Here is a 25,753-nt window from a genome sequence, read left to right as displayed (position 1 = left end):
GGAGGTCAGAGAAGAAGGAGTGGGCCCGGAGAGATAGCACAGCGGTGTTTGCCTTGCAAGCAGCAGATCCAGGACCAAAGGTGGTTGGTTCGAATCCCACTGTCCCATATGGTCCCCTGTGCCTGCCCGGAGCTATTTCTGAGCAGATAGCCAGGAGTAACCCCTGAGCACTGCTGGGTGTGACCCAAAAACAAAACAAACAAAACAAACAAACAGAGAAGAAGGAGTGCTGGCAGAGGCTTCCAGTAGAATAGGCCAGGAAGTCCTCGAGAAGGTGGCAGCCACCACAACAGAAGATGCACAGGAAGAGGGGGCAGCAGCTACAAAGACCTGACGTATAGCTTTTGGTAAGGTTCAGAAGTGTAAGCTGGGAAAGCAGAGGCACAAGGCAAAGTGCTCAGGGTCCCTAGTGCTGCTCAGAACTCTGATGGAGACCAGCCCCGGCACCAAATGCACCCATTGCTATCTTCATCAAATGTCCCAAGACAGGGTTTGGGTGCTGAGGCCTTTCTTGGGAGAGTCATCTGCATGTGACCGTGACTGCTCTGCACCTTCCTGTCTTCATCTTGGCGTGGGTCAGATAAGCCTGTCCCCATGAATGTGGAACTAGAATTGCCAAACTGCTGCTTCCCTCAGCAAGGCTGAAGCATGAGGTGTAGAGAGCTGTGTCTGGGCAGGTGGGTGCTGTTCTGGACACTCCCTATCACCATGTCTCTGCTTCAAGGGTATTGAGCAGCTGCCTCAAGCCCCAGAAAGTGGCAATACCCCTGTGCTTGCCTGAGCTCCATCCTCTGTCACCATCATCCTTAGCCCCAGAGGATGTACCTCATGTCTCCCTCTCCCCATGGACTGTTGATGGCACAGCTCTATGCTCTGCTCTCATATGCTCATATGGAGGCTTCTAGGTCTGGGATTAATTACTCTGCCCAGCTTCCAAAAATATGTGTTATGTGTATATGATGTGTATGAGAAAGAAAGAGAGAGAAAAGAGAGAGAGAAAGAGAGGAAAGAGAAAGAATATGAATCATATATCCTTAGAGGGGAGCATGGAATTGAGGGCAGTGATAGAGCTGGATTGAATTGTGGGGCATGGATGAACTCTAGCTCCCAGATCCCTCTGGCATGCAGGTACAAGTAACAGCATTTCAAATCCACTTTCTGAGTTCCTTTAAAAAATAGGAAGTTGTTCAGCTATTGGGTAAATTTTGAATTGACTCAACCTGTGTTTTATCTTCCAAGCTAAAGTGGAAAGCGGGTTCCTTGCTAACATCGTAAACATGATTGAAGTGAAAACAAAGCTCTGTAGCATTATTATTAATATCACTGGTCCTGTGCCTTTCTTTTAAGAGAGCCAAAGGAAGGCCTAAACAGAACTGAGTGTGGGAGAGTGAGTGGGAGCACTCCTCCTGAGTCATCTTTTATCATCTCCACCCTCCTGCACTGCAGGCTGATTAGCATGAAAAGGTTATGCATGTTTCCATAGCTGACTTCCCTAGACTTGGGGTAAGAGAGCTGAGGTGTCTGCTTCAGCCCCCCTCTAGCACAGTAGAATGAGGAGGAAGGAGCATGACTCCAGAGTTTCCTGTGGGAATAGACCTTGTTCTCACTTGCCCATATTGCTGCTATTGATTTTTCACAAGGTCCATACCCAGGGGTGTATGCAGTACTGGGGATTGAACCCAGGGTCTACCAAATACTAGGCATGGGTTATTCTATGTTGAGTCACTTGCCAGCCTCTTGTCTTTTTGTCGTCTGTCTTTCTTCCTTTCTCTGACCTTTTTGTTATGATGACCAAAGGTTACACACATTCATTGTGGTGCCAGAGATGTACCCAGTATTGCTCACTTGTGCACGTAGAGTGATGCTGGGTACCACACAGTCCCATCCTTGAGATGGATGGCAAGTACTTTGCCATTGGGCCAATTGTGGGTCCAAATCCTGGCTCTACTGCTTTGTAGAGATGAGACTCTAGGAAGCCTCATAGCCTGGTCCACACTTTCCCCATCTACAGAATGGACTTGGCACTTGTGTCTACCTCCAAGCTTGTGACCTGTAGTAGGGAGGGTTTTTAGTTGTGCTTAAAAGAGATTAGTTGATGAGACAGGCAGGATAGAGCAGTGTCCAAGGTTTGGGACCCCAGAGTCAGGCTACTGGGTTCAAGATCTCCCGCTGTTTTCTGATGTTTGCGTAATTGCAGACAAATAATTTGTTCTATGTGTCAGTTTCCCCATCTATAAAATTAAGTCCCTTTCTTGTGGGGCTGTTATGTGGATCAAATATGTAGATGTATAAAAAGCATGTAAGTGCCTAGCATGGGCATGTGCTGCTATTTTTAGTTCTTGCTAGTTCTTCCTTGTTTGATTCTTGTGACTGATAACCTAAGCTTGGAGAGACTTACCAGGAGAATGTCAACACAGAAGCAGGAAGGTGGGGGTGGATGGTGCCTGTTCCCCATGTCTTCCCAGGAGCAAGGTTCTGCCTTCCCAGGATTTGGGTTTTTAATTGGCATCATGGCCCCAACAGAGGCAGACTCTCTGCAGCCTGCTGTAAGGTGACTGGTGCCCACGTGCAGCCTGTGAATGAGATGCAAAGCGGGTTGGAGGTGCCAGCCACCTTCCAAGGCTGCCCTGCTCCTTCCTCCTAGAGGTGTCTGCCCATCCCGCCTGGCTGTGGCTAGTCCAGGGAGGGAGGCTAGGGCCCTGCCCATCACCCTTTGCCCCCTTGGGGCTTGCCTGTCCATGGACAGTGAATGGCCTGCCTGGGAAAGTGGGCTTGGAACACTGTGACTTGACTGATTGTGGGGCCCCAAAACATGGAGAGGGCTGAACTGAAAATGCAGGCAGTGTGTGTGAGGCTACACCTGGTGACTGCAGCTTCCTAAAGGGCAGACCTACCTGTTTGGCTGGCTCAGGTGATGGGCTGGCTGGGCAGTGAGGTGACGGCCACCTTTAACAGGACAGATGTGGTCAGCATGTTTCTGTGTAAATTATCTACATACACAATGAGGCCAGTTGTTAGCAAAAGAGGAGGGTCTGCAGAAGTGACGGGAGAGGGAACTTAATGACCACATGTAGGGGACACCTGCCCTTCAGGCCCTAGTCTCAGGGATCTGCCCTGAGTCCCCCCCACTCCTCACTCATATTCATAGAGTATTTTATAGCTACTAAGAGATACACTTTTTTTTCCTCACTCACATTTTATTTATTTATTTATTTTTTTAAATATGGAACGCTTCACGAATTTGCGTGTCATCCTTGCGCAGGGGCCATGCTAATCTTCTCTGTATCATTCCAATTTTAGTATATGTGCTGCCGAAGCGAGCACCCTCACTCACATTTTAGCATCTTAAAGTGGTATGTGTTATATAGTCGCTGGTGTTATAATTTAATTGACAGTGCTGTTTCTTTCTTGGTGTACTCAAAATAACAGTGCATTTTTAAATGAAAAGGCATCTTGGGTTTTGTGAAACACAGAAAGTAGGTAACCTCTAGAGGACTTACATAATTTGCCTCGTTTCTTCGAGGAAGGGAGTAAAAACTGCCGGTGATGGTGGGAGATTTCTATGGTGTGGTTTAAAGGAACGAAGTTGGGTATCAGGCAGCCCTAGATCTTGAATTTAGCCTCCCAGCTCACTAGCTCTGTGCATTGTGGGAAGTGGAGCTACCTCTCTGGGCCTCATGTTCTTCCTCTGCCAAATGGACCAGAGTTCCACAATCAGGGTTATGTGGAAGTCCCTTGCCCTATCCTCTCTGAGGATCATCTGTGCCCCTTCCAGCCCCTGGCAAGTGGAGGCTGAGGACAGATCTATTTAGAGACTCTCTCAGGGTCTCAGCAGGAACCTTCGATGTCATTGTACGGGGCTTCTTGACTCAATTTATAATCCTGGAGCCTCATTAATCCCTTTCTTCCGTCCTCATCCCACTTTGCCTTTTCATCTTCACATGTGTTTCCTTTTCCAGTTGCCTTTCAAACCTCCCTCCTCTCACATTCTGTAAATCCTCCCACATGGGGCCTTTTTGAAGCTCTGCATGGTGGGAATGCAGGTAAAGAGGCTTGGTGATTGGGGTGGCTTCAGCTCCAGGAGTCTCAGTTGACAGTCACCAGTGGTCTTTATGTGCTGTGGTCGGTGCTGAGTTCCAAGTTTTGGAGGCCACTGGATTTGCTAAATCGTATTCTTGGGCCAGCTCTCTTGGAGCACAGCAAGCCAGCTCATTGCTGAATGTTGGCTGCTGCCATTGCAAAGTTTTCCCACCCCCACCCCCCACCCCTCAGTCTACATTCCATCTGATCTTGTTCTAATCCCAGCCTTGCTGGCTCTGTGACTTTTTTTTCAAGTTACTCAACCTTCCTGAGGCCAGGTTTTCTCCTCTGAACAGGGAGTGAAGGACAGAAACATGGTGCAGAAATGTGTTTTTATTTACTTATATATTTGGCCATACCTGGCAGTGCTCATGGCTTACTCCTGGCACTGCACTCAGGATTTACTCCTGGCACAGTGCTCAGGAGACTATATAGGATGCTGGTTATCAAACCCAGGTCAGTCACTTTCAAGGCAAGCACTCTATTCACTGCACTATCATTCCAGCCCCACAGGAGATGTGTTTTGATGGACGTGTTCACTGCCATTTTCTCTTAGATACCTTTAGCTGTTTTAAGACTCCCCTGGGTTTCTTTTAGCTAGGTGCTAAGGACTCTGGGAGCTTACACCTACCATGTTCCTCCCTAATACAAGAGAGAGGGTTATAGGTCACAAATATGGGGGCCGAGGTAGATGAGTGTGCCACTTAATCAAGTAGGAACTGGAGGAACTGGAGGAAGGGGCTATCTTGGATTCCAGGAAGATGGCTGTATGGGGCACATCAAGCCAGAAGTGGGCCACTTAGTGTGGGGCTTCAACCAGAATGCTGGCTGGAAGGAGCTATTCCAACAGGGATGGTTTTGTTCTCGTATTCTCTTATGACCCCTCTCTGCTTCTTTTCTTCCTGAAATTCTGAGGACAGTTTCTTGTGCAATTGCCACATTGATAAGGGGGGATGAAAAGGATCTGGCCCCCTGTCCCTCTCCTTGTTGCAGTGCCCCTGTACCAGCTAGTGCAGTGTCCCTGTGGAGTAGAACCTTGGAGACAGTTGCTTTTCAGTGCTAGCTGGGGACACAGACTCTTAGGTCAGCTGAGCCAAGGCTGCCATGAAGAGATCCCCTGGGGACAGTGGCTTGGGGTGGGGTGTGGGCCTGGTGTCCCAAGGACCAAGACATGGAAGCAGAGAAGGGGCTCAATAGAGAGTGTCCTAGAAACAGATGTGGTCACTAGAGGCTCAGGATGTACATGCAGGTCTAGGGTTGGGGAGGGCATTGACTTTCCAAGAACACTCATTTGCTAGTTTAGGCTCATCTGTGTCAGTCTGGGTTCAAGGCAGAAGAACTGGGAGCAGGGTGTGGAGCAGCGCTGTGTCCTGAGGCTGGGACCTGCAGGACAGGGCAGATGGTGCTGGTCTGAGAGGCAGGACATGGTTTCTCCTTGCTCAAGTCTGCTGTGGCATGTCTGGCCAGGTCTTTGGCCAGAAATGCTACCTGAGCATGTTTTGAGGTCACCCCAGCACACATGGAAAAGGCTGAGCTGTGGAATGGGCTAGAGGTTAAATAAATAGGGTTGGGGTTGTGGGGAGTCAAAGGGGGAAGAGAGATGCCCTGTCACAGTCCTGCCTGATTCCCATCTGTCTGCTTCAGAGGCAAGAAGCCAGGGACATGTGCTACAGTGAACATTGGCACTTTCGGGCCCTTCTACACCAGGCCAGGGTAGAATCAAGCTGGCCTTAGCCTGTAGCTGAGGTCTCTTTGGTATGCCCTCTCTGAAGCTGACTGTGGCCCTTCCCTGGGTGGTGCCCATCATGCCACAAGAGTGCTCTGCCAAGGGGCCTTTCGGATGGTTGGAGGCAGGAAGAGTTATCACAGCCATCACATCATGGCCATCACATCTCTTCCCATGCTAAGCTTTTATTTGTAGGTTCACCTTATCATGATGACATGATGACAAAACATGAAGCCCCCAAAGCAAGTCCTACAAAGTTTTGTCTGTGTGAGTAATTAAGCCCTCACTTCAAAGAGCCCATTTTTAAGAGCTGTAATTTGTAGCCCAAAATAGCTGTCTGTTCAGAGAGCCAGGGGCACCCTTGATGTGCGCCCCTTTCAACTTGCAGCTTGTTAATTTGCCTTGACATTTGAGTGCCTGACACCCTGCCCAGGCCCACGGTTTTCTTCAGAATGGGGAGAGCTGCAGGTAACAGTGACTGGATGGAACTGGAGTTTCCTGCTGCACGCTTGGGAAATCTTGACATAATAGAAGTTATGGGGGTTACTCTGGTTCATAAGGTAATACTTTTGTGCCAACCAAGGGACATAGAAAAACTGTAATTTTAGGGGACATGCAGAGCAGATTCAAATGTGCCAGCCTGGGCTTGCAGGGTTTCAGGGCCATGGAGACACCTGAAGGGGAGGCCAGCAGTAGGCACTGGCCAGCAGGGAGCTTTTCAGCTGTCTGTTCTCTGTCCTCTCTCTGGTGGGCTTCCCTGGATGTAGGTGCCTGGGAAGCCTGTGTTACAGGGAGTCTCCTGACCTGCAACTTTTCCCTCACTGATGTGCCTGTAATTCTTGGGCTGGCTGCTGGATTTGGTTTACAGATGTGGCAGTAGTTTCAGTGCTATTTGTATAAACTCCAGTAGTTTCAAGACAATTGGCTTTATTGGGGGGGAGAGAAGATCCCCCCTCACCTCCACTCAATTCAGAGAGTAGATCAAATGGCTCCTTTGAATTCTTTTTGTTTACAAAGTAGGTTCACTGGTAGTCTCAGGTCTGACAGCCCCAGCTTTGTTGGGACCGTCTCACTCCATGAGGGATTGGCCCCTGTGGAAACAGAAGAGAGGTCCTGTGACTTTTTCTTATAGGCAGCACTTAGCCGTATTTTGCTGCAGAATCTGCTCTCTGGGTCTCTGACCCTGCAGACCAGCCTGGGGGTGAAGCGCAGGACTCTAGTTGCTACTGCCTGAGGGAGGCTGGACTCTTAGCCCACTGAGTACCACGTAGTGATGGCAGCCCTCCTTCCTGAACTGATGACCACAACAAAGGGAGGAAATCTGCTCTCCAGTTTAAGTAGCCAGAAATACTGCCTGGCACAGAAAAACTGGTAATGTCTTGCCCAATTACTGAGTGCTGCTAGCCACAGGGGTGATGTGAGCCAGAATGAGAGACTCTGTGGTTTGGTGGCCTGTGGTCCCTTGTAAACCAATCAGTGTCTACTAGGTGAATGAACTTTGACTTTTGGGTTATAGCTATACTAAATACAGTTCTAGGGAAACTTGCAATTTTTTTTTTTTTTTTTTGGTTTTCGGGTCACACCCGGCAGTGCTCAGGGGTTATTCCTAGCTCCAGGCTCAGAAATTGCTCCTGGCAGGCACGGGGGACCATATGGGGCGCCGGGATTCGAACTGATGACCTCCTGCATGAAAGGCAAACGCCTTACTTCCATGCTATCTCTCCGGCCCCCGGAAACTTGCAATTTTAAATGCCTCTGGCTCATATTTGATTCTTCTTTAAAACTAAGATATGGGTCCGGTTTGATAGCACAGCAGGTTAGGGAGTTTGCCTTACATGTGGCTGACCCATATTTGATCCCTGGCATCCCATATGGTCCCCCAAGCCCATCAGGAGTGATTCCTGAGTGTAGATTTAGGAGTTAGTCCTGAGCATTGCCTCTAGGTGTGGTTCAAAAATTAAAAAAATATATGGAAACCAGAAGATAGTACAATGCCTGACCTGGGTGTGGGCCCCAGCACTACATAGCTACTGCCAAAGGAGGGGCCAAGTACCACTGCAGTGACATTTTTGGTTCCTGGCACCACAGAGCCCAAGCAGCCTAGTTGACCTAAAGGTTTCTTGTTGACCACTGGGAGTATTCTCTGGACTCCCTCTGTATGGCTTGGGAGTCCCCACACCCAATATTAAAATGCTGTTATCTAAAGGGTACAAGAAATGGAGACAATTTACTGAGATTCCCATATGTTTATATATACGTTTATAAATTATTCCGATGATCAAATTATTCTGATGGTCTCTTTACTGTCAGCCTATCTCAGTGTCACCATGGAAGAGGTTCATGAGATGGGGGGAATCACAGTGTCTCAGAGAGGTTCTGTTGGTCTTGAAGGGTTTTTACTTTCGTAAAGTTCAGAGTGGGAATGGAAGTGGGAGCTTGGACTAGGCAGCTTCACCCTTAGGCAAGACCCAGCATTGGTGCCCCCCACTAGGTTCCCTGTTTGCACAAGTTTTATAGTCAGGCTCTGAATTCCTGGTTTACCCTCTGGAAGTGATCATTTGTATAACTTGAGCCATTGATGGCCCTTGGCCTGCTGATATATAACAAAGCTTAAGTTATATAGAGAGCATACTTCTAGCACACTGAAAATTAAGATGTGTGAGAACTAATTACAGCTGCAGAAATGCCATCAAGGGCATGTCTGGGAATGGTATCCCAAGGGCCTCCCCAAGGTGGTACTACCACTTTTTATCCCCTGTACTTCTCTGCTGCTCTCCATATTGCTGTCCCAGAACTATTGACTTTCAGCCACATAGACCAACCTCTGTAATCAGGACAGACCTTCATAAAGTAGCAGAAGCAGAAAACAGCTTTGTTAATGGTTTACAGTGTCGTGGTGTTGCAACCACACTTGCTTTCTCTAACTTTTTATTTTTTTGTTTTTGGGCCACACTTGGCTTGGGGGACCATATGGGACACTGGGATTCAATACACCGTTCGTCCTGGATCATCTGCATGTCAGGCCAATGCCCTACCGCTGTGCTATTGCTCTGGCCCCTCTAACTTTTTTGGATGGGAAGCCCTAGAAAGTTAGGCAAGATGTTATTAGACCTGAGGAAATTTCTTCTTCCTAACTATATAGCGCTTAATTCCTAACAAAAATCATAGTTCCTTAATATCAGCTAGTCCAGCTTCTCTATTTGCCCACTAAAATTCTGTCAGTTAGGGTTTGGGAATGTGGCTCAGAGGTAGAGCACTTGCCTTTGTGAGTTTGTGTGTTTGATCCCTGGGTTTGATCCTGTCCTTTTGAAGAATATGATCTGTTAAGCTGCATTAGGTGTTTGTTTGTCTTCCTTGATTAGATCCTAATCAGTCAGTTTTTATGTCTCTTGATTAGGACAGAGGTTCTCAAAAGTGTAACCAGAAAACCTGCAGCATTATTAGCACCAAAGAATTGTTAGAAAATCATTTTATTTGGTTTTTGGTTTGTTTTTTTGTTGTTGTTTTTTTGTTATTGTTTTTGGTTTGTTTTTTTGGTTTTTGGGTCATACCCAGCAGCAGCGCTCAGGGTTACTCCTGGCTCTACGCTCAGAAATCGCTCCTGGCAGGCTCAGGGAACCATATGGGATGCCGGAATTTGAACCACTGTCCTTCTGCATGCAAGGGCAAGGCAAATGCCTTACCTCCATGCGATCTCTTCGGCTCCTATTTATTTGGTTTTTGGACCATACCTGGCTGAGCTAAGGGCTTACTCCTGGTTTTTGCTTAAGGATCATTCATACCAGTGCTTTAGAGATCATAATGTGGTATCAGGGATTGAAATGGGTATATAGCATGCAAGGCAAGCACCATATTGCTGTATTCTCTCCCTGTCCCCTAGAAATGCATTTAACTTATAGATAGAGCTGCCCCTTTTCAGACTTTACTTAGGACCTGCCAAATCACATTCAGTTTGAGGTTTATTGTACCCATCCTTCCTACCCCACATTGCAATTCTAATGTACAGTGAGTTTGAGAATCCTTACATTAGAAAAACTCCCTTCTTTCAGAGCATTTATGGAATTCTCTTTCTGATAAGTGAGGTACTTACCTTAGAAGGTTCCACATACTTTTCTGTGGAAATGTGCAACTTGTTTATAATCTCCCCCTTGATCCCATTTAGTAGAAGCTGGCCCTTAAGGCTTCACTGAATCCAATGTTTTGTTAAGACTGTTAGGTGATGCTATGTCCTGTCAGAAGTTCTGTGTCTGGCTTTCCCAGTTACTGATCTGAATTCAAGTAACTGGAGGCTCCTCTCTCCATGGTAGAGTTTTGCATATAGTGGGGTTCAGTGTTCTGAAGCAATCTGCATGTTGATTCTGCAAATACTCAATTTCTCAACAACTTTTTTTTGTGTTTTTTTTTTTTCTACAGCTATTGAGTATAGTGTTCTATATGGGTCAGATCTTCTTTCTAGTTCTCTTTCTCCATCAATTGCTTTTAGTTTTTGCTTTATTTTTGGCTATACTTGGCTGTTCTCAGCCTTACTCCTAGCTCTGTGCTCAGGTATTACCCCTGGTGGGACTCAAGGGACCTTGTGGGATGGCCAGGGATTAAACCTGGTTTGGTCACATGAAGATAATATCCACCCCCCAATTATCTCTCCTGCTTTATGTATTTTAAATTAAGGAAGTTTTTGTTGTTGTTTGTTTTTGGGCCACACCTGTTGATTCTCAGGGGCTACTCCTGGTGCTATGCTCATTAATCGCTCCTGGCTGGGGGGGGGGCATATGGGACACTGGGGGACGTGGGGGGAGGATCGAACCTTGGTCTGTCCTAAGCTAGCATGGGCAAGGCAGAGATGCCTTACCCCTTGCGCCAGAGCTCTGGCCCCTGCTTTATGTATTTTAAAACTGTTACATGAATGTTCGGTAGGATTACATGCTAAACTGGGTTTTCATCATGTTTCAACGTCATCTCTTTATATACTTGAACATAAATATGTGCATCCAACTTCTGCGTTTGTATAACATCTTTTTCTTTTTAACTTTTGAGTTGTATCCTTATTATTTCTCTTATAAATTGCACATTGTGGCAGTGATTGTTTTTAGATAGTTTTCCTTATTTGTGTTATCTTCCCCCTTCTTTCCCTTTGTTGTTGCTGTTCTGACCAGTGGTCTTCCCATTTGGGGTGGTGTTTATTGGGACTTCCACATACTTTTGTTGTGTACTGAGAGTTCCATGTGACTGGGATTAAACTCACAGCTTCAGACCTGGAAGCAGATAGTCCACCACTGAGTACTTCCTGTGGCCCAATATTTGTCTTGTAATAGGGTGTTTTGTTTTAGTTTTAATGATAACACAATCAGATAGTCTTGCTGACCATATACATAAGTCTATTGCATTCACTCCTGCATCTTTTAGAATGATATAATCATTTAATTTCATTTTTTCCCTCTGTTGTATTTTTAGTTACGTTTGTTTTTTCTTAACTGCTTTTCAAAGAAATACAGTATGGTTTATTGCAGTGAGGCTGGTTTATTATGGTATGGTTTATTGCAGGGAAAGAAACACATGGGACCGTGTCCAGGAAAGTTCCAAGCAGGGAACTTGCCACTGGCCTCTCCCAGTAGCATCGTGGACAGGGCTGGATTGTCCAGTAAGGCTGTGTGGCTGTGTGTCTTGCCCACCAGGGAAGTTTGTCTAAGGCTGGGTCACGCAATCTTCATCAAGGTTTTGTGTATAAACAGGACCCAACTACCCAAATAGCTGAGTTTACCCTCTAGGTGTTTCAGAGGTTGAGGAATTAGAGCAAGACCAGATTCTTATGCAAACAAAAACACTTGTCTGGTAAGACCTGCAAGAATTTACCTTCCCTGTTCCAAGGGTAAAGACCACACCTCTCAGTGAATATGAACATATTTTTTGTCTTGTTTGTGGGTTCTTTTTCTCTGAGAAATTTAAATATTACTTCTGATTTTAGGTTGCATAACATGATTCAGCTTTTGTGCACCTGACCTGCACAGTTTTCATAAGGTTTACTATACATAGTTGCAGCAAAACTTTTTTTTTTTTTTTTTTTTGGTTTTTGGGCCACACCCGGTAACGCTCAGGGGTTACTCCTGGCTATGTGCTCAGAAGTTGCTCCTGGCTTGGGGGACCATATAGGACACCGGGGGATCGAACCTCGGTCTGTCCAAGGCTAGTGCAGGCAAGGCAGGCACCTTACCTTTAGCGCCACCGCCCGGCCCAGCAAAACTTTTTTGATGACACTTGATGACAGTGTTGATGACTGCAGTCTCTATACTTTACTATATGAATTGAATCACTGTGACATACATGGTGAGCGAGAGGCTCGCAGGGTCTCCGTGGGGCCCTTGACCTCGGTGAGTGGGCATTTCAGTGAAATCACCACATGCTCCAGGGACAGTCTTTTTTTTTTTTTGGGGCCACACCTGGTGACGCTCAGGGGTTACTCCTCAGAAGTCGTTCCTGGCTTGGGGGACCATATGGGACGCCAGGGGATCGAACCGCGGTCCATCCTAGGCTAGCGCTGGTCCATCCTAGGTTACCTCTAGGGCCACCACGCCGGCCCTTCCAGGGACAGTCTTAGCAGAGTCTGAGAGTACTGAAAACTATCTTGTTGGACATTGCTACATGGGAATCCCTTGATGGAGCCAGTTTGCTTGTAGAGAGAATTGTGCTCTGCCAGGAGCTTGGGCAGCGGCTCCCACCCCCCTCCCAATATTAGCAGCATCCTAGGAAGATTGAATTGATGGTGGATAAACTTATACAGAGTAGAGGTGCTTTCAGTCTCCTAAAATGTCTTGTCCCAGGGCTCCCAAATTAATTCAGCCTTCTTTCAGAAGAAAAACCACTTTTTTCCCCCTTCCCAGCAATCTACCCCCTTTAAGTGAACAATTAGAAAGCAGCCCCCTGTTTGGATCTAAGGTGACTACTGTCTCCTATTTGTCCCAGCTCCCAGAGGGTGCCTTTACCCTCTTTGGGAAAGTCTATTCAGTCTCTGCTCTGTCACCCTTCAGAAAACTTGCCTTCTTGGGTCCAGCTGTGCTCCCAGAGATGTTCTGATATCCTGTTCCCCCTTTGCTTGATTGCTGTGCTACCCCATAGCAGCAGAATCTGCTGTGAGGAGGGTGCCAAGGGTAGGAGAGTTCAGCAGTGGTCCATGCCCCACCGCCCTGTGTGCAGGCACAGATTTCCCTCACTGACTGCCTTGCCTTGTGGAAAGGGCTGACACCACTTTGGTTTCCCTGGTTTTTCCCCCCCCCCCCCCCACTCTCTACTGAGGGCCACAGTCTCAGGTGGGGCAAGGGCAAAGGCCAGGACAAAAACAAGTGTGCAGTCCTTAGAATTGGGTGATTAGAACCTCCCTTGGGGAAATGTGGTTTCCTCTTGAGACTGTATGCTCCTAGGCAACTGGGATCTGCGTGCACAACTATGAGCAAAGGCACCTTGGCCTGGAACCCCTTCTTGGAGGCTCCTGAGGTATATGGTTGGCTCATTCCCTCTACAGGAGCTTTGCTGCAGGTTGTAGGACTGATCCATGAGTTTGGCTGGCAGGGGAGACCCCCCACAAAGCAGCAATGGTTGCAATCCTGAAGCAGGGTGGGCTCCTGCTTCCCTCTCTACCTAAGGGATGCTGAGGAAGGGCAGGAGGAGTGAGGTGCTGCCTTCTGTCTTGAGTTCTGACCCATCCCCACCCCAGGATGGGGCACTGATAATGCTGCTCAAGGACCTCACAGAATGAGCCAGTCTGAAGGCCACCTAAGTGGATGGGGAAGGCTTGGAGAGCTGGGGCACAAGAGGGCAAGGCATTAGCCTCCATGTGGGTGCTCAGTCCTCTCTTGCCCACCATCCTTGAGCACTTGGGTAGATCTTGGCTGAACCAGAGCTTCAGGTTTGCCACAGATGCATGCCAGACATCTGTCAGTCCTGCCACGCCTGGCATGGGAGTCAGAAGCTGACCCTGGCCAACAGGAGGCAACCACAGCCAGCTGCTTCCCATCCATCCTGTGCACTGTGCCATGGTGATCCCAGCCAAACGCTGTTGCAGTGGCACATTCCCAGCCTGGGTTTCCCCTCCCAACTCTGTCTATGGATGAGGGGCTTTGGCTCTCACACACCTGCTCTTTCACCACACCTCCGAAAGCAGAGACTGAGGCAGACCCTGCTGGGAATGTGCTCTGATCTTTCTTCGGCCATGTCTCCAAAGTAGCTCCACCTCCTGCAGGGTGCCACTGTGAGATGGATCCATCTCTCCCTGCACCCTTTCCCTGCAGCAGGATTCCACGTGGTGCCTGGCTGCGAGGGAAGTGGGATGTGCCGCTTGGGCTATTTTTACCAGCCCTGTCCCCACAGAGCTGTTCTTTGGCTCAGAGTAAGCACCCAGGGAGCAGAGCAGTTGCCAGGGCTGGGGGTGGATATGCCAGAGCCTCCGAGCCTTCTGGGTGCCCTTGCCCAGGCAGCATTGTGTCCTCACACTTATTAAAAGGTGTAATTAACTTGCTAGAGGCCTTCTAGGCAAGTGGGCAGAAGACCCTGGTGGGAGAAAAGTGGTATTTGGAGAGCAGGTCTGGCTTCCAGAAGTGTCATGTGCTTCCAGGGTTCAGAAGAAAGAGCCCCGCACTGGATGGAGCAGGCGGACACCCCTGCTTATCTTCTCTACACACTGAAGGCAGGCAGTATGGAGGTTTATCAAGCACTCTCCGTGGTGTGTAGGGCCTACATCGACTCTTCATCCTACTAACCCTTTCAGGGATGGGGAAATGGAGGTACTGAGTTCCACCAACCAAAGGTCCCAGAGTTGTAGGTGGTGGCACAAGAATTTGGGACCTAGTCAAATCTGCCTCTGGAACTTGCCTGGCTCTGTCCTTCCACTCTTCCCTGTATACCTCAGAGTATGTGGGTGCTGTGGTGTTTTCACCCTGATTTTAGAAGGGCCTTAAACTGAACTGCCTGCCCAGGCTGCCTACCTGCTTTGCATTCTACTTCACCTCCAAACACCTGCCAGACACTGACCATGTGACTGAGGACTCAAAGGTAGGGATCCTGAGGATGGTTTGTCCCTCAGGGAGCATGGAAAGTTGGGGGGGGGGGGTCCCCTGGAATCAGTTTCAGACAAGTACATGCTGCACATATAGAACTCAGCAGGGTCATCCCACAGGGACCAGGTGGGGAGGGTGAGGCCAACTGATGCCGTTGAATCTGTATGGGCTCCTGATGTCTCTTCTGAGAGTAGAGACAGTGGCATGGGGGTGGGGGTGGGTTAATTGCCGACCACTTTGAGGCTTGGAGGCCCCTAGCCCCTGTAGCACACTCCCAGCCTGTTGACTTCCTCCAAGGAGCCCCAGCCAGCCCACTGTGGGTGCAGCAAATACGTGCGCTCATGTGAAACTGAGTGGGCCTTCAGGTTCCTGCTTCAGGCGGGGTGGGGGTGGGGAGAAGCGCCTTCCAGTTCCGCCTGAGACTGCAAGTGTGGAGGGGACACTGGTGGCACATGGAGCTGACCTGCTGAGCATCTGGCTAGGGCCTGTTTGCCCAGTCCTGAACCTCCAGGAACCACTGATCTTGACCAATTCCCCTAGCTCTTCCCCTGAGGTGAGGCTCTCCTCAACTTTTGATTTATCTGGTACCTTATGGGGTTCCTACAGCTCTTGGGATCCAAAGAGTCAGCATTTGCCCTGATGGAGACCTTTGGAATTTGCTGCCCTCTGGTGCTTTGAAAAATAGTCATGGCCTGGAGTCACCCCCAGAGTCCAAGTGACTGTCCCTCTTCAGCCAGACAGGAAGGGGCCTTTTACCCTAGGTCACAGCTCATGAGTGGCAGCCAGATGCCAGAATCACCTCATCCAGGCCCTCGGCGGTCAGGAGGAGGGGACTCACCTGTGAGGAGGCCAAGCATGGGCCAACCTGGCCTGTGTCCTATGGGGACTAGAAATTGCTAAGGGTGGACTGTGGGTCTTCAGGGACAGAGTTTTGGATATAGGTCACCCACAGTCACCCAGAACTGCTGGCTAAGGATACCCCTTTGCTTAGTGCCCCCCCCTTTCTGTGAAAGTCCTTTCTGCTTACTCCCCAAAACCTGCCTCTTGACTGATCAGGAGAAGTGAGGACCTCAGCACAGAAATGTGGATGGAATGGGATGCCCCTGCCACAGGACCCCCAATCAATAAATAAAGTTTAAAAAAAGAAAGCAAACTTTGAAAGCAGGTAAAAGTGGAGCTAGGCTCAAATTCATCATTCCTGCCACAGGTACACACCTCATTGTCATCATGAGGTGTGAAGGAGCAGAGGAAAGGTACCCTCCGGGCAAGGGGGACCCCTTCACATTTGCTTAGACATCGGTGCCAGCTCCTGTCTCCCCCAGGGGTGTCTTTAGTGGGCAGACAGCATGCTCAGTCAGATCTGAAGGCTGGGTGCCATGTAACCTGGACGAGTGACCTGTAGACAGTAAGCATTAGTTTGACTTTAATTACAAGTGGTAGGCCTTGTTCTGACTTTATCAATCTACCTATTGCCCAGATAGGAGCCATGTTCACTCACCACTGCCTATTTGCCCCTTCTTTCCTTTTGTTGTCATCACTGAGACAGTGGCACTTGGCTGTGGTGCTCACCATGCTCACAGGGGTCACTTGTATCTTTGTGCACATCGGCCCATAGTGTTCCTGGCCCTGCTCTCTACATGCGTGGCTGGCTGCCATACATACCCAGTGTTGACAGAGGCACTCTCGGAGCCCAAACTATGCTAGGGTGCATTGAGGATGGGGAACATGTTCTGGTGGGGCCAGGAGTTAGTGCCACACAGCATAGCTCACTTTTTCAAGGCAGGTAGTTTTGCACTCAGCCTGCCGTGTGCCCCTTACCCTCTGTTCTGAGTCAATACTCAGGATGCCCAGCACCATTCTTCTCTGAGAACAGAGGTCACCTGACTGCCCTTGTTGCTAGTACTTTTTATGAGGTCTTGGACTGAGGGAAGCTCTGCTCCTCCTAGCTGGGGAGCCTACCACAGGACCCTGGGAATGGACTGAGCTTCCAGGGGTCTCAAACTCAATTTACCTGGGGGCCACAGGAGGCAAAGTCGGGGTGATCCTTGAGTGCAAAGTCAGTAGTAAGCCTTGAACATTGGGGGGTGTGACCCAAACAACTAAAACAAAACAAAACAAAAAAAGATTCCTCTAGGGCAGGGCCACAAAATGTTGTATGGAGGGCCGTTTGCAGCCCTCAGGCCACGAGTTTGAGACCCCTGGTAGACGGACAGCAGGGGAAAGTGATGCCTCGTGGACATGCCCAGCTCAGCAACAGTGCAGTCCCCAAAAGGGACTGAGAGGTGCCAGCAGACCAGCTTCATCTCCCTGAGGACAGCCCCAGCACTTTGGGCCCATCATTATACAGCCCAGGGGTCAGGCCTGTACCATTGCCTGCTCTTTGACCCCGCCTGCCCATTTCTGGCCCAAAGTTCAAATTTGAAAGGCCAAGCCAGAGAGAGAATGTAAGGGTTTCAGGCCCCAGGTTCTGTTTCATGCACCACAGCCCTCCACCCCAAATATGTAATCAGGTATAGCTCTGGAGGTCCTTGAATAGCCTGGGGTAGTCCTGCAGGGTCCAGTATGGCTAGGCCTGAGCAATACTGCTTCCTAAGAAGTGCTAACATTGACTTGATCTGCCCTAGTTTTTTTGTTTTCGTTTGGTTGGTTTTTGGGCCACCCCTGGCAGCACTCAGGGATTATCCTGGCTCTGCACTCAAATTATTCCTGGCAGGCTCAGGAAACCCTCTGGGATGCTGAGGATCAAATCCGGGTCAGCCATGTGCAAGCCAAACACCCAAACTGCTGTGCTATCACTCCAGCCCCCCTAGGATTTCTGAGTGACCCATCCCCTTCCCCACCCTACATTGCTTGCAAAGTCCCACCCACCATGTCAGAAAACAAAAGACGGAAAGGTCTGGTATTGGTGCTCCCTAGAGTGGCCATGAGGATCAAGGCAGCTGTCCTATCTCTAGCTCTCCACTCTCCACTTCTTGTGGTCAGGATTCATTCTCTGAGGTGTGTCTAAGATCTCCATGAACAGAGAAGTTCAGAGAGATCATCCTACCTGCCCAGAATCTTGGATGTCTCTATGCAAACAGCCCTACCTCAGACTCACCTAACTCACCTGGGTTAGGTATTTGTACTTGGTGTTAAGGACTCTCGAGAGCCATCCATGCAGGGACATGCAGTACTGGCTGGTCTGAGGCTCCCTATACCTAACTGCTAAATTCCCACGAGGAGCTTGCTGGGACCCCCAAAGGATGCTCTGTGCAAGCATCCCAGCATCAGTCTCCCTGCACCCCAGTCTGTCCAGCATGGCCCTGCCGATATCCTTGCTGTCTGTTAAGTACTGATCCAGAAGCAGCTTCACTCATTCTGTCCCCCTCTGTCTTTCCAGGAGAGCGAGGGACCAGACCCCACCTTTGCTGATGGCGAGCTCATCTCCCGGGAACCCAGCTTCTTTCCTGAAGATGAAGAGGAGGCTATGATGCTGGCGCCCCCCGAGGGCTCTCTGGACTCTGACATGGACAGCCCCATGGAGAGTACCCATTTGGAGGGGTCTGTCGGGTGCCCCCCTGAAAAGGATGGGGGGCTCCGGGGCCTCTTTCTGCCAGAGGACAAGTGAGTTAGAATTGATGCTCAAATCCTAAGCATCTTAAAAGTTACACACCAATTTGGGGGCCGAAGTGATAGCACAATGGTGGGGTGTTTGCCATAATTGTGACTGACCCGAGACCAACCCAGGTTCAATCTCTGACAGCCCATATGGTCAGTCCCCCGAGCCTGCCAAAAGCGATTTCTGAGTACTGCTGGGTGTGGCCCCTAAAAAAAAGGAAAAAAAAGGTTACACACTAGACTTGCTTTTGATTCTCCTGTTCTCCTTTCAAAACACTAAATTTCGGGGCTGGAGAGATAGCATGGATGTAAGGCATTTGCCTTGCATGCAGGAGGTGGTTCGAATCCCAGCATCCCATATGGTCCTCCGTGCCTGCCAGGAGCGATTTCTGAGCAAATTGTAGAGCGTGACCCCTGAGCACTGCCAGGTGTGATCCAAAAACAAAACAAAACAAAAAACAAACAAAAAAAGAGCCTGGGGCTGGAGAGCTAGCACAGTGGTCAGTATCGGTAGGGCGTTTGCCTCATAAGCAGCAAACCCAGGAGTAGCCCCTGAGCCCTGCCCAGTGTGACCCAAAAACAAACAAAACAAAACAAAAACACTAAATTTCTTATCTCTGTGTTATGCTTCCTTATTTCCACTGTGGAGAAGTCTGTGTTTGCTCTTGAATACACATTTTTTTCCCTTTCTTTCCCCTTACATCTTTCAAAATATGTTTCAATAAAAACTTTTTTTTTTTTTGTGGTTTTTGGGTCACACCCAGCAGTGCTCAGGGGTTACTCCTGGCTCCATGCTCAGAAATTGCTCCTGGCAGTCACGGGGGACCATATGGGACGCCGGGATTCGAACCAATGACCTTCTGCATGAAAGGCCAACACCTTACCTCCATGCTATCTCTCCAGCCCCTCAATAAAAACTCTTAAAAAGAAGAAAGTGGGAAAAAAGTTTATACCAGTGTTAGAAATAGAATTAAGTAACTGACAGATGTAAGATGTATAATCTATGAGGTTTTTTTTTTTTTTTTTTTTTTTTTTTTTTTTTTTGATTTTGGGCCATACCTGGCAGTGCTCAGGGGTTACTCCTGGTTGTCTGCTCAGAAATAGCTCCTGGCAGGCACGGGGGACCATATGGGACACCGGGATTCAAACCAACCACCTTTGGTCCTGGATCGGCTGCTTGCAAGGCAAACACCGCTGTGCTATCTCTCTGGGCCCTAATCTATGAGTTTTTTAAAAAAAAACTCAGATGACAAGATATCCATGTGTTCATCTTAGTTTTATTTAAAATCAATAACAACCACCACCAAGAGGTCCAGAGCAATAGTATAGCACAGGGGTCTCAAACTCGTGGCCCACCGGCCATTTGCGGCCCTCCGTACAACATTTTGTGGCCCTCGGCCGGCCTTCAAATTTCATGATTATTCGGTAAATCGCAATAAAAATCACATTAGTAAGAAGAAAATCACATTAAACATTCGCATACCCCGCGCAGTTCTGTTAGGGGTATGTAAATGTTTAATGTGATTTTCTTTTCTTACTAATGCAATTTTTTATTGTGAATATTCGGTAAGCGAAATCCCTTATGTGGCCCTGCCTCACCCCAACTTTGCCTCCTGCGGCCCCCAGGTAAATAGAGTTTGAGACCCCTGGTATAGCAGGTAGGGTGCTTACCTTGTGCACCACCAACCCAGGTTTGATCCCAGACTTCTCATGAGGTCCCTGAGCATCACTAGGAGAGGGATTCCTGAGTGCAGAGCAAGGAGTAACCTCTGAGCATCACTGGGTATTACCCAAAAAAGAAGAAAAAGAGAAAAAAAAGAGCAGGAACATGACTCACAGTAGTGGGCTTGCCTGCATGTGTGAGGCCCTGAAATTGATCCCCAAAATAAAATATAAAAACATAAATTAGGAAAGGCCTAGAAAAAAAAATACTGCCAGATGCCAAGACGCAGCTCAGTGGTAAAGCACTTGCTTTTCATGGCTGAAATCTGGGTTCCACCCCCAGCACCACCCAAAAGACAAAAAAAAAATTCCAGGGCATTTAGCATTGGGGGGGGGGGGTCACACCCAGAGGTGCTCAGTGATTATTCCTGTGTACTCAGGAATCACTCCTGGTGGACTAGGAGGATCATACGGGCTGGCGATCAAACCCGGGTCATCCTCGTGCAAGACAAATGCCTTCCTTACTATCACACCAGACCTGATCCAGCATTTCTCTCAGAATGCTAATTACCTTCTACTTTGCTCTATTTTCTCCATTGCTTGTGTAGTGTCTTAGAAATGTTCCAAAGGGCCGGGTGGTGGCGCTGGAGGTAAGGTGCCTGCCTTGCCTGCGCTAGCCTAGGACGGACCGCGGTTCGATCCCCCGGCGTCCCATATGGTCCCCCAAGAAGCCAGGAGCAACTTCTGAGCGCATAGCCAGAAGTAACCCCTGAGCGTCACAGGGTGTGGCCCAAAAAACAAAAAAAAAAAAAAAGAAATGTTCCAAAACATTTAGGGCCAAGACTTCCCAAGGCGTGGTGTCCCCTTTAGTTGGTCAGCAGAGATGTCCCTTCCTGCCATGTCCCTCCCTGCCAGCTGCCACAGTCTGAGGAAAGGCAGCTCCATTCCACCCCAGGAAGAGTACGCCACCCGTCAGGCTGCCCAGAGGTTTGGGAGAGGGGGAATGTCCTCTTATGTACTGAAACGCAGGAAACAGTCAGTTTGACCTTAAACACAGATTGCTTTGTACAGTTCACCAAAAGTGGTGTTTAGGGTAGGTTCTCAAACTTGGTGGCTCTTTGGTGGTGGTTCTTTTGGGTCCTAGGAGCAGTGTCCTCTTGACCAGCTGACCCAAGGATAGATAGTCATAGATATCTGACCTTTTAGCTAATAATTTGCCACTTGATCATTAGCTCCTAATGCCTTCTGGGACTGGACACTAGAGGCAGCTGCCAGTAGGTATTGTCAAGAATTTCAGTGAAATTTATGGGCTGGAACGATAGTACAGTGGGTAGGGCACTTGTGTTGTACACAGATGATCTGGGTTCGATCCCCAGCACCCCATATGGCCTCCTGAGCCCCATCAGGAGTGATCTGAGTGCAGAATCAGGAGGAAACCCTGAAGGGGCACTACTGTGTGTGGCCCAAAACTCCAAAAAAGTTTTTTTAATTTTTTTTTTTTCAGTAAAGTTTAGGAGACACAACTGAAGAGTAGGAATATTGTGTCTCAACTGCCATGGGCAGATGAATGGTAAAGATGTAAATAAAGGGTCCTGAGAGAGAGCACAGCGGTGTTTGCCTTGCAAGCAGCCGATCCAGGACCTAAGGTGGTTGGTTCGAATCCCGGTGTCCTATATGGTCCCCGGTGCCTGCCAGGAGCTATTTCTGAGCAGACAGCCAGGAGCAACCCCTGAGCACTGCCGGGTGTGGCCCAAAAACCAAAAAAAAAAAAAAAAAAAAAGATGTAAATCAAGGCAACATCAGGAAACTTGCTCTCAGCATTGTCAGTGCTGAGATTTCTGCACAGGACAGAAAGCAGTTCTGTGGGGGCTAGTGGAGAATTCCTGCCTCAACCTGGCGCATGCCCTCCCCACTGTATGTGTGTGTGTGTGTGTGTGTGTGTGTGTGTGTTTCAGACACACTGCTGACACTCAGCTGTGATCTGCTCTGTATTTTGCGTCTCTCTAGAATAAATTGCCCTGGGTGTCTCCTGTAGTTTCTGTGGTGAACGTCCCTTGGGTTGCTGCCCTCAGGGCATCACTCCCAGATGGAAAAACATCTTAAGTCTCTAGCTGCACCACCCTTCCCTTTGTGGAAGGGCCTGAAGGCCAGATAGGCACCTGAGAGTGCCTTTCTGACATGTACCTGGTTGCCCGTAGGTCCCTGGTGCACACACCATCCGCGACACCATCGGACCTGTCTACACACTCCACCACGTCACTTCTCAGTAGTGAGGAGCAGTTTGAAGACTATGGGGAGGGGGACGATGTGGACTGTACTCCCAGCAGCCCTTGTCCAGATGACGAGACCCGGACCAACGTCTACTCGGACCTGGGCTCTTCTGTATCTTCCAGGTGGCCCCTGGCTTTGTGTTGTGTGTGGGGTCCCAGAAAAGCAGCAGAAGCATCCCCACCTCATCGTGGAGGGTCAGGCAGGCTGAGGCCTGACTGTATGGGCTAGACCCAGTCTTTGCCCACTGGGGTGTTCTGGGACTCTCCACCCTGCCCATTGGTAAAGGTCCCCCAGAAGGTCTTTGTGGTCCTCCCTCCTAGAACATTTCAGGGGACCTGCTATGCTGCTGCTACCACTTACCAGGCTTCCACTTGGAAGAGGAGTGCAGCCTCTTGCACACCCCTTTACATGCTCTCTGTGTGCATGAACCTCCTCACAGGGAGGGGCAGAGGTCTAGTGTTCTCAGCATGGGGATGGGGCAGCAGCAAGTGGGGCCCGAGCTAAGAGACTCCCTTCTCCTCGAATCAGTGCTGGGCAAACTCCCAGGAAGACACGGCACATGTACAACAGTGAACTGCTGGATGTTTACTGCTCTCAGTGTTGCAAGAAGATCAATCTGCTGAATGACTTGGAAGCGCGACTAAAAAACTTGAAGGCCAACAGGTGAGATGCAGGGACACAGCCGAGGGTGGACACTGGGAGGAGACTGCAGGGACCAGCAGCCAGAAGGGCGACTCCACCCTCATGGCAGAGGACAGTGCCCTGGGGAGTTTATCCTAGGGACTGGCATAGGGTGCTGCTCCTCTGGACCCTACACATTTAGTCAATGCCATTCACTTGGAGAGGGGGGGGTGGGTGTCGACATCTGCTCACTGACCATCTCTTCCCCGCCATCTTCTCCTTCTCTTCTTCCCTCCCTCCCTCTCTCTCTGTACCTGTATAGCCCCAACCGAAAGATCTCCAGCACAGCATTTGGACGGTAAGTCCTCTGGACAGAGAGTATGGGACTGGGCTCTGGGGCAGCCACAGGAGCCACTGCTGAAAGGAAGGGTCACTTCCTCCCTGCCCACCTGCCCCACTGACAGCAGGTGGGTGGCGTTTCTGAGCCTCTGTTTCTGCTGCATCCCCAAAGACCCTCAGCTTCTGTTGGTGGGTGGTGGGTGGGTGTGAGCATGTCTTATTGGAGCAGGGCCTTTACTCCAGGAAGTAGTGCTGCATAGCCACTGCCCCGCACTGCCAGCATCCTGCCCTGCTTCTCCAGCCTGGGTCGAGACCTACCAGTGAGTGTGCCCAGGAGCCGGGAGATAGGCCACTGAGGCTGTATTTGCTCCGTCAGGACTGCCACCTGCCACCCTGCACTGACACTTCCAGCTCCCTACAGATGCAGTGGACCCAACCGGGGGTGGTGGTGGTGGTGGTGTGGGAACGGGGACGATAGAGGTGGGCCAGCTAGGGTAGGGTTTATGTACTCACCTGCTCAGGTCACTTGTGGCTGGTCAGAATCCTAGTGCGAGAAGTTGTGGGCAACAGGAAAGGGTTGGGGTGGATTGCTCAGGAGGGGCCCTGTGGCCAATGTGCCTCCTCTGAAGGGTGAGTTCAGAGTCATCCTGCCCTCTTAGGGCATTCTAGGCATCTCCCTGGGCCCCAGGTACATTGCATAGCCTGCCTCAATCTGCACTCTTTCCCCTCTGCCCCACAGGCAGCTCATGCACAGCAGCAATTTCAGCAGCAGTAACGGTAGCACCGAGGATCTGTTCCGGGACAGCATTGACTCCTGTGACAACGACATCACAGAGAAGGTGGGCCTCTGGGAGTGATGAGGGAGTCCAGGTATGCCTGGTTGGGATGATGTGGCACAGCTATGGGTATCTACAGCCCACCCAGGACTGTCAGTTCCAGATCCCAGCCATCACTGTATTCAGAGTCCTGGTCCTCAAAGCCCCAGCATTCTCTCCATCCCATCTCTGCTCCCCATGGCAGGTAAGCTTCCTGGAGAAAAAGGTGACGGAACTGGAGAACGACAGTCTTACCAACGGAGATCTGAAGAGCAAGCTGAAGCAGGAGAACACTCAGCTGGTGCACAGGTCAGCATGGGGCAGGTCAGGCCCCACGGGGCAGGTGGGCTCTTGCTCTGCCCACACCTGTGCCCAGCAGAACAGGTCTCTGGGCACAAGGAGACAGGTCAGAGCCTGCCCTCACCCCCTGGGTATGAGCGCCTGGGCAGACAAGGCTAGAGTCGGGAATGTCTTCCACTTCCACCAATGGGGATCATGGGAGAGAACATCACTTCCTCCTGTCCAGCCTCATCTCAAGGTCCAGGATACAGAGAATGGCAAAATTGATTTCATCCCCCAGACACCCTTGGGGCCTTACTATCAGGGAGATATGGGTACTAGAACTTGGTAACTGACCCCACTCCATGGGTCCATTTCTCACCCTTGAAGAACCAAAGATGGAACCTGATGCACACTCCAGTAAGTCAGTGTCAGGGAGGGGACTGCTGCCAGCAAAATGTGCTTCAGATGGTGTACCTTCTGGGCTGTCGGGGTGGCTAGACATTCAGCTAGACCTGCCTGCTTTGAGCATTGAGGCAGTTGATAAATTGAATGGTAGGCCCTGTGGGGTATGGCTGGGAAGGAATAAAGTAGAAAGAGTCAGGGACCAGTGTGGTAGTATACAGATAGGGTGCTTGTCTGTATACTACCAATTCTGCGTTTGATCCCTAACATCCCGTATGGTAACCCAAGCATAGTCAGGAATGATTCCTGAGTGTGGCCTGGATGTGGCCCCAAATGGTAAAAATATAAAGTGGGAAGAGGCAGCGAAACCCAAATCTGGGGGGGTGGGATCTGAGACTAGCTCCTCAGGCATAGCACCCCCTTCCTTCAGGGTTCACTGCTGGGGCAGTCATCCCTCAGTGGTGACACCAGTCAATCTAAACACCCAGCCTGTGTCCCTAGACCCCATAGGGAAGATAGATACGACTGACTCAGTGTCAGGGCCCAAGGCCCTAATGGTCCCTATGGGTAGGCGAGCTTGCCCTGGACTGGAGTGTGTGTCCCCTCATCAGGGTGCATGAGCTGGAGGAGATGGTGAAGGACCAAGAGACGACAGCAGAGCAAACCCTGGAGGAGGAGGCCCGGCGACACCGAGAGGCCTACAGCAAGCTGGAGCGGGAGAAGAGCACGGAAATTGAGCTGCTCAACACCAGGTGGGTCTGTTGAGTCTTTCCCCAGAGCCCCACCCTCTGCTGGGCCACCCCTGCCAGTCTTAGGCAGAGAGAGTGGTTGTGTTCACAGACAAACTCCCGGGGGCTCCTTCAAGCTCTTAGATCTCTCCACGCATGAACACAGCTCCTGGGTTCTTTCTAGGA

At 49.7% G+C, this 25,753-nt stretch overlaps 1 protein-coding gene and 1 non-coding gene across 2 annotated transcripts in view; one reads left to right on the top strand and one right to left on the bottom strand.

Moving 5' to 3' along the window:
• RAB11FIP4 (RAB11 family interacting protein 4) overlaps window positions 1-25,753 on the top strand; it is a 115,847-nt gene that overhangs the window by 84,907 nt on the left and 5,187 nt on the right. Inside the window, exons 4-10 of the mRNA XM_049771631.1 lie at window positions 18,230-18,453; window positions 22,308-22,502; window positions 22,909-23,043; window positions 23,324-23,359; window positions 24,080-24,179; window positions 24,361-24,464; window positions 25,451-25,591. Coding sequence (XP_049627588.1) covers window positions 18,230-18,453; window positions 22,308-22,502; window positions 22,909-23,043; window positions 23,324-23,359; window positions 24,080-24,179; window positions 24,361-24,464; window positions 25,451-25,591 — 935 coding nt within the window. The remainder of the gene's footprint in view (window positions 1-18,229; window positions 18,454-22,307; window positions 22,503-22,908; window positions 23,044-23,323; window positions 23,360-24,079; window positions 24,180-24,360; window positions 24,465-25,450; window positions 25,592-25,753) is intronic.
• Window positions 3,218-3,324, bottom strand: LOC125996546 (U6 spliceosomal RNA). Its single transcript, XR_007491288.1, has one exon. It is a non-coding gene; the product is annotated as a U6 spliceosomal RNA (small nuclear RNA).

The sequence above is a fragment of the Suncus etruscus genome, chromosome 1, assembly GCF_024139225.1.
Source record: "Suncus etruscus isolate mSunEtr1 chromosome 1, mSunEtr1.pri.cur, whole genome shotgun sequence".
Classification (NCBI taxonomy): domain Eukaryota; kingdom Metazoa; phylum Chordata; class Mammalia; order Eulipotyphla; family Soricidae; genus Suncus; species Suncus etruscus.
Note: the sequence above shows the minus strand (reverse complement) of the source record. Positions and strands in the feature narration are given on the sequence as shown.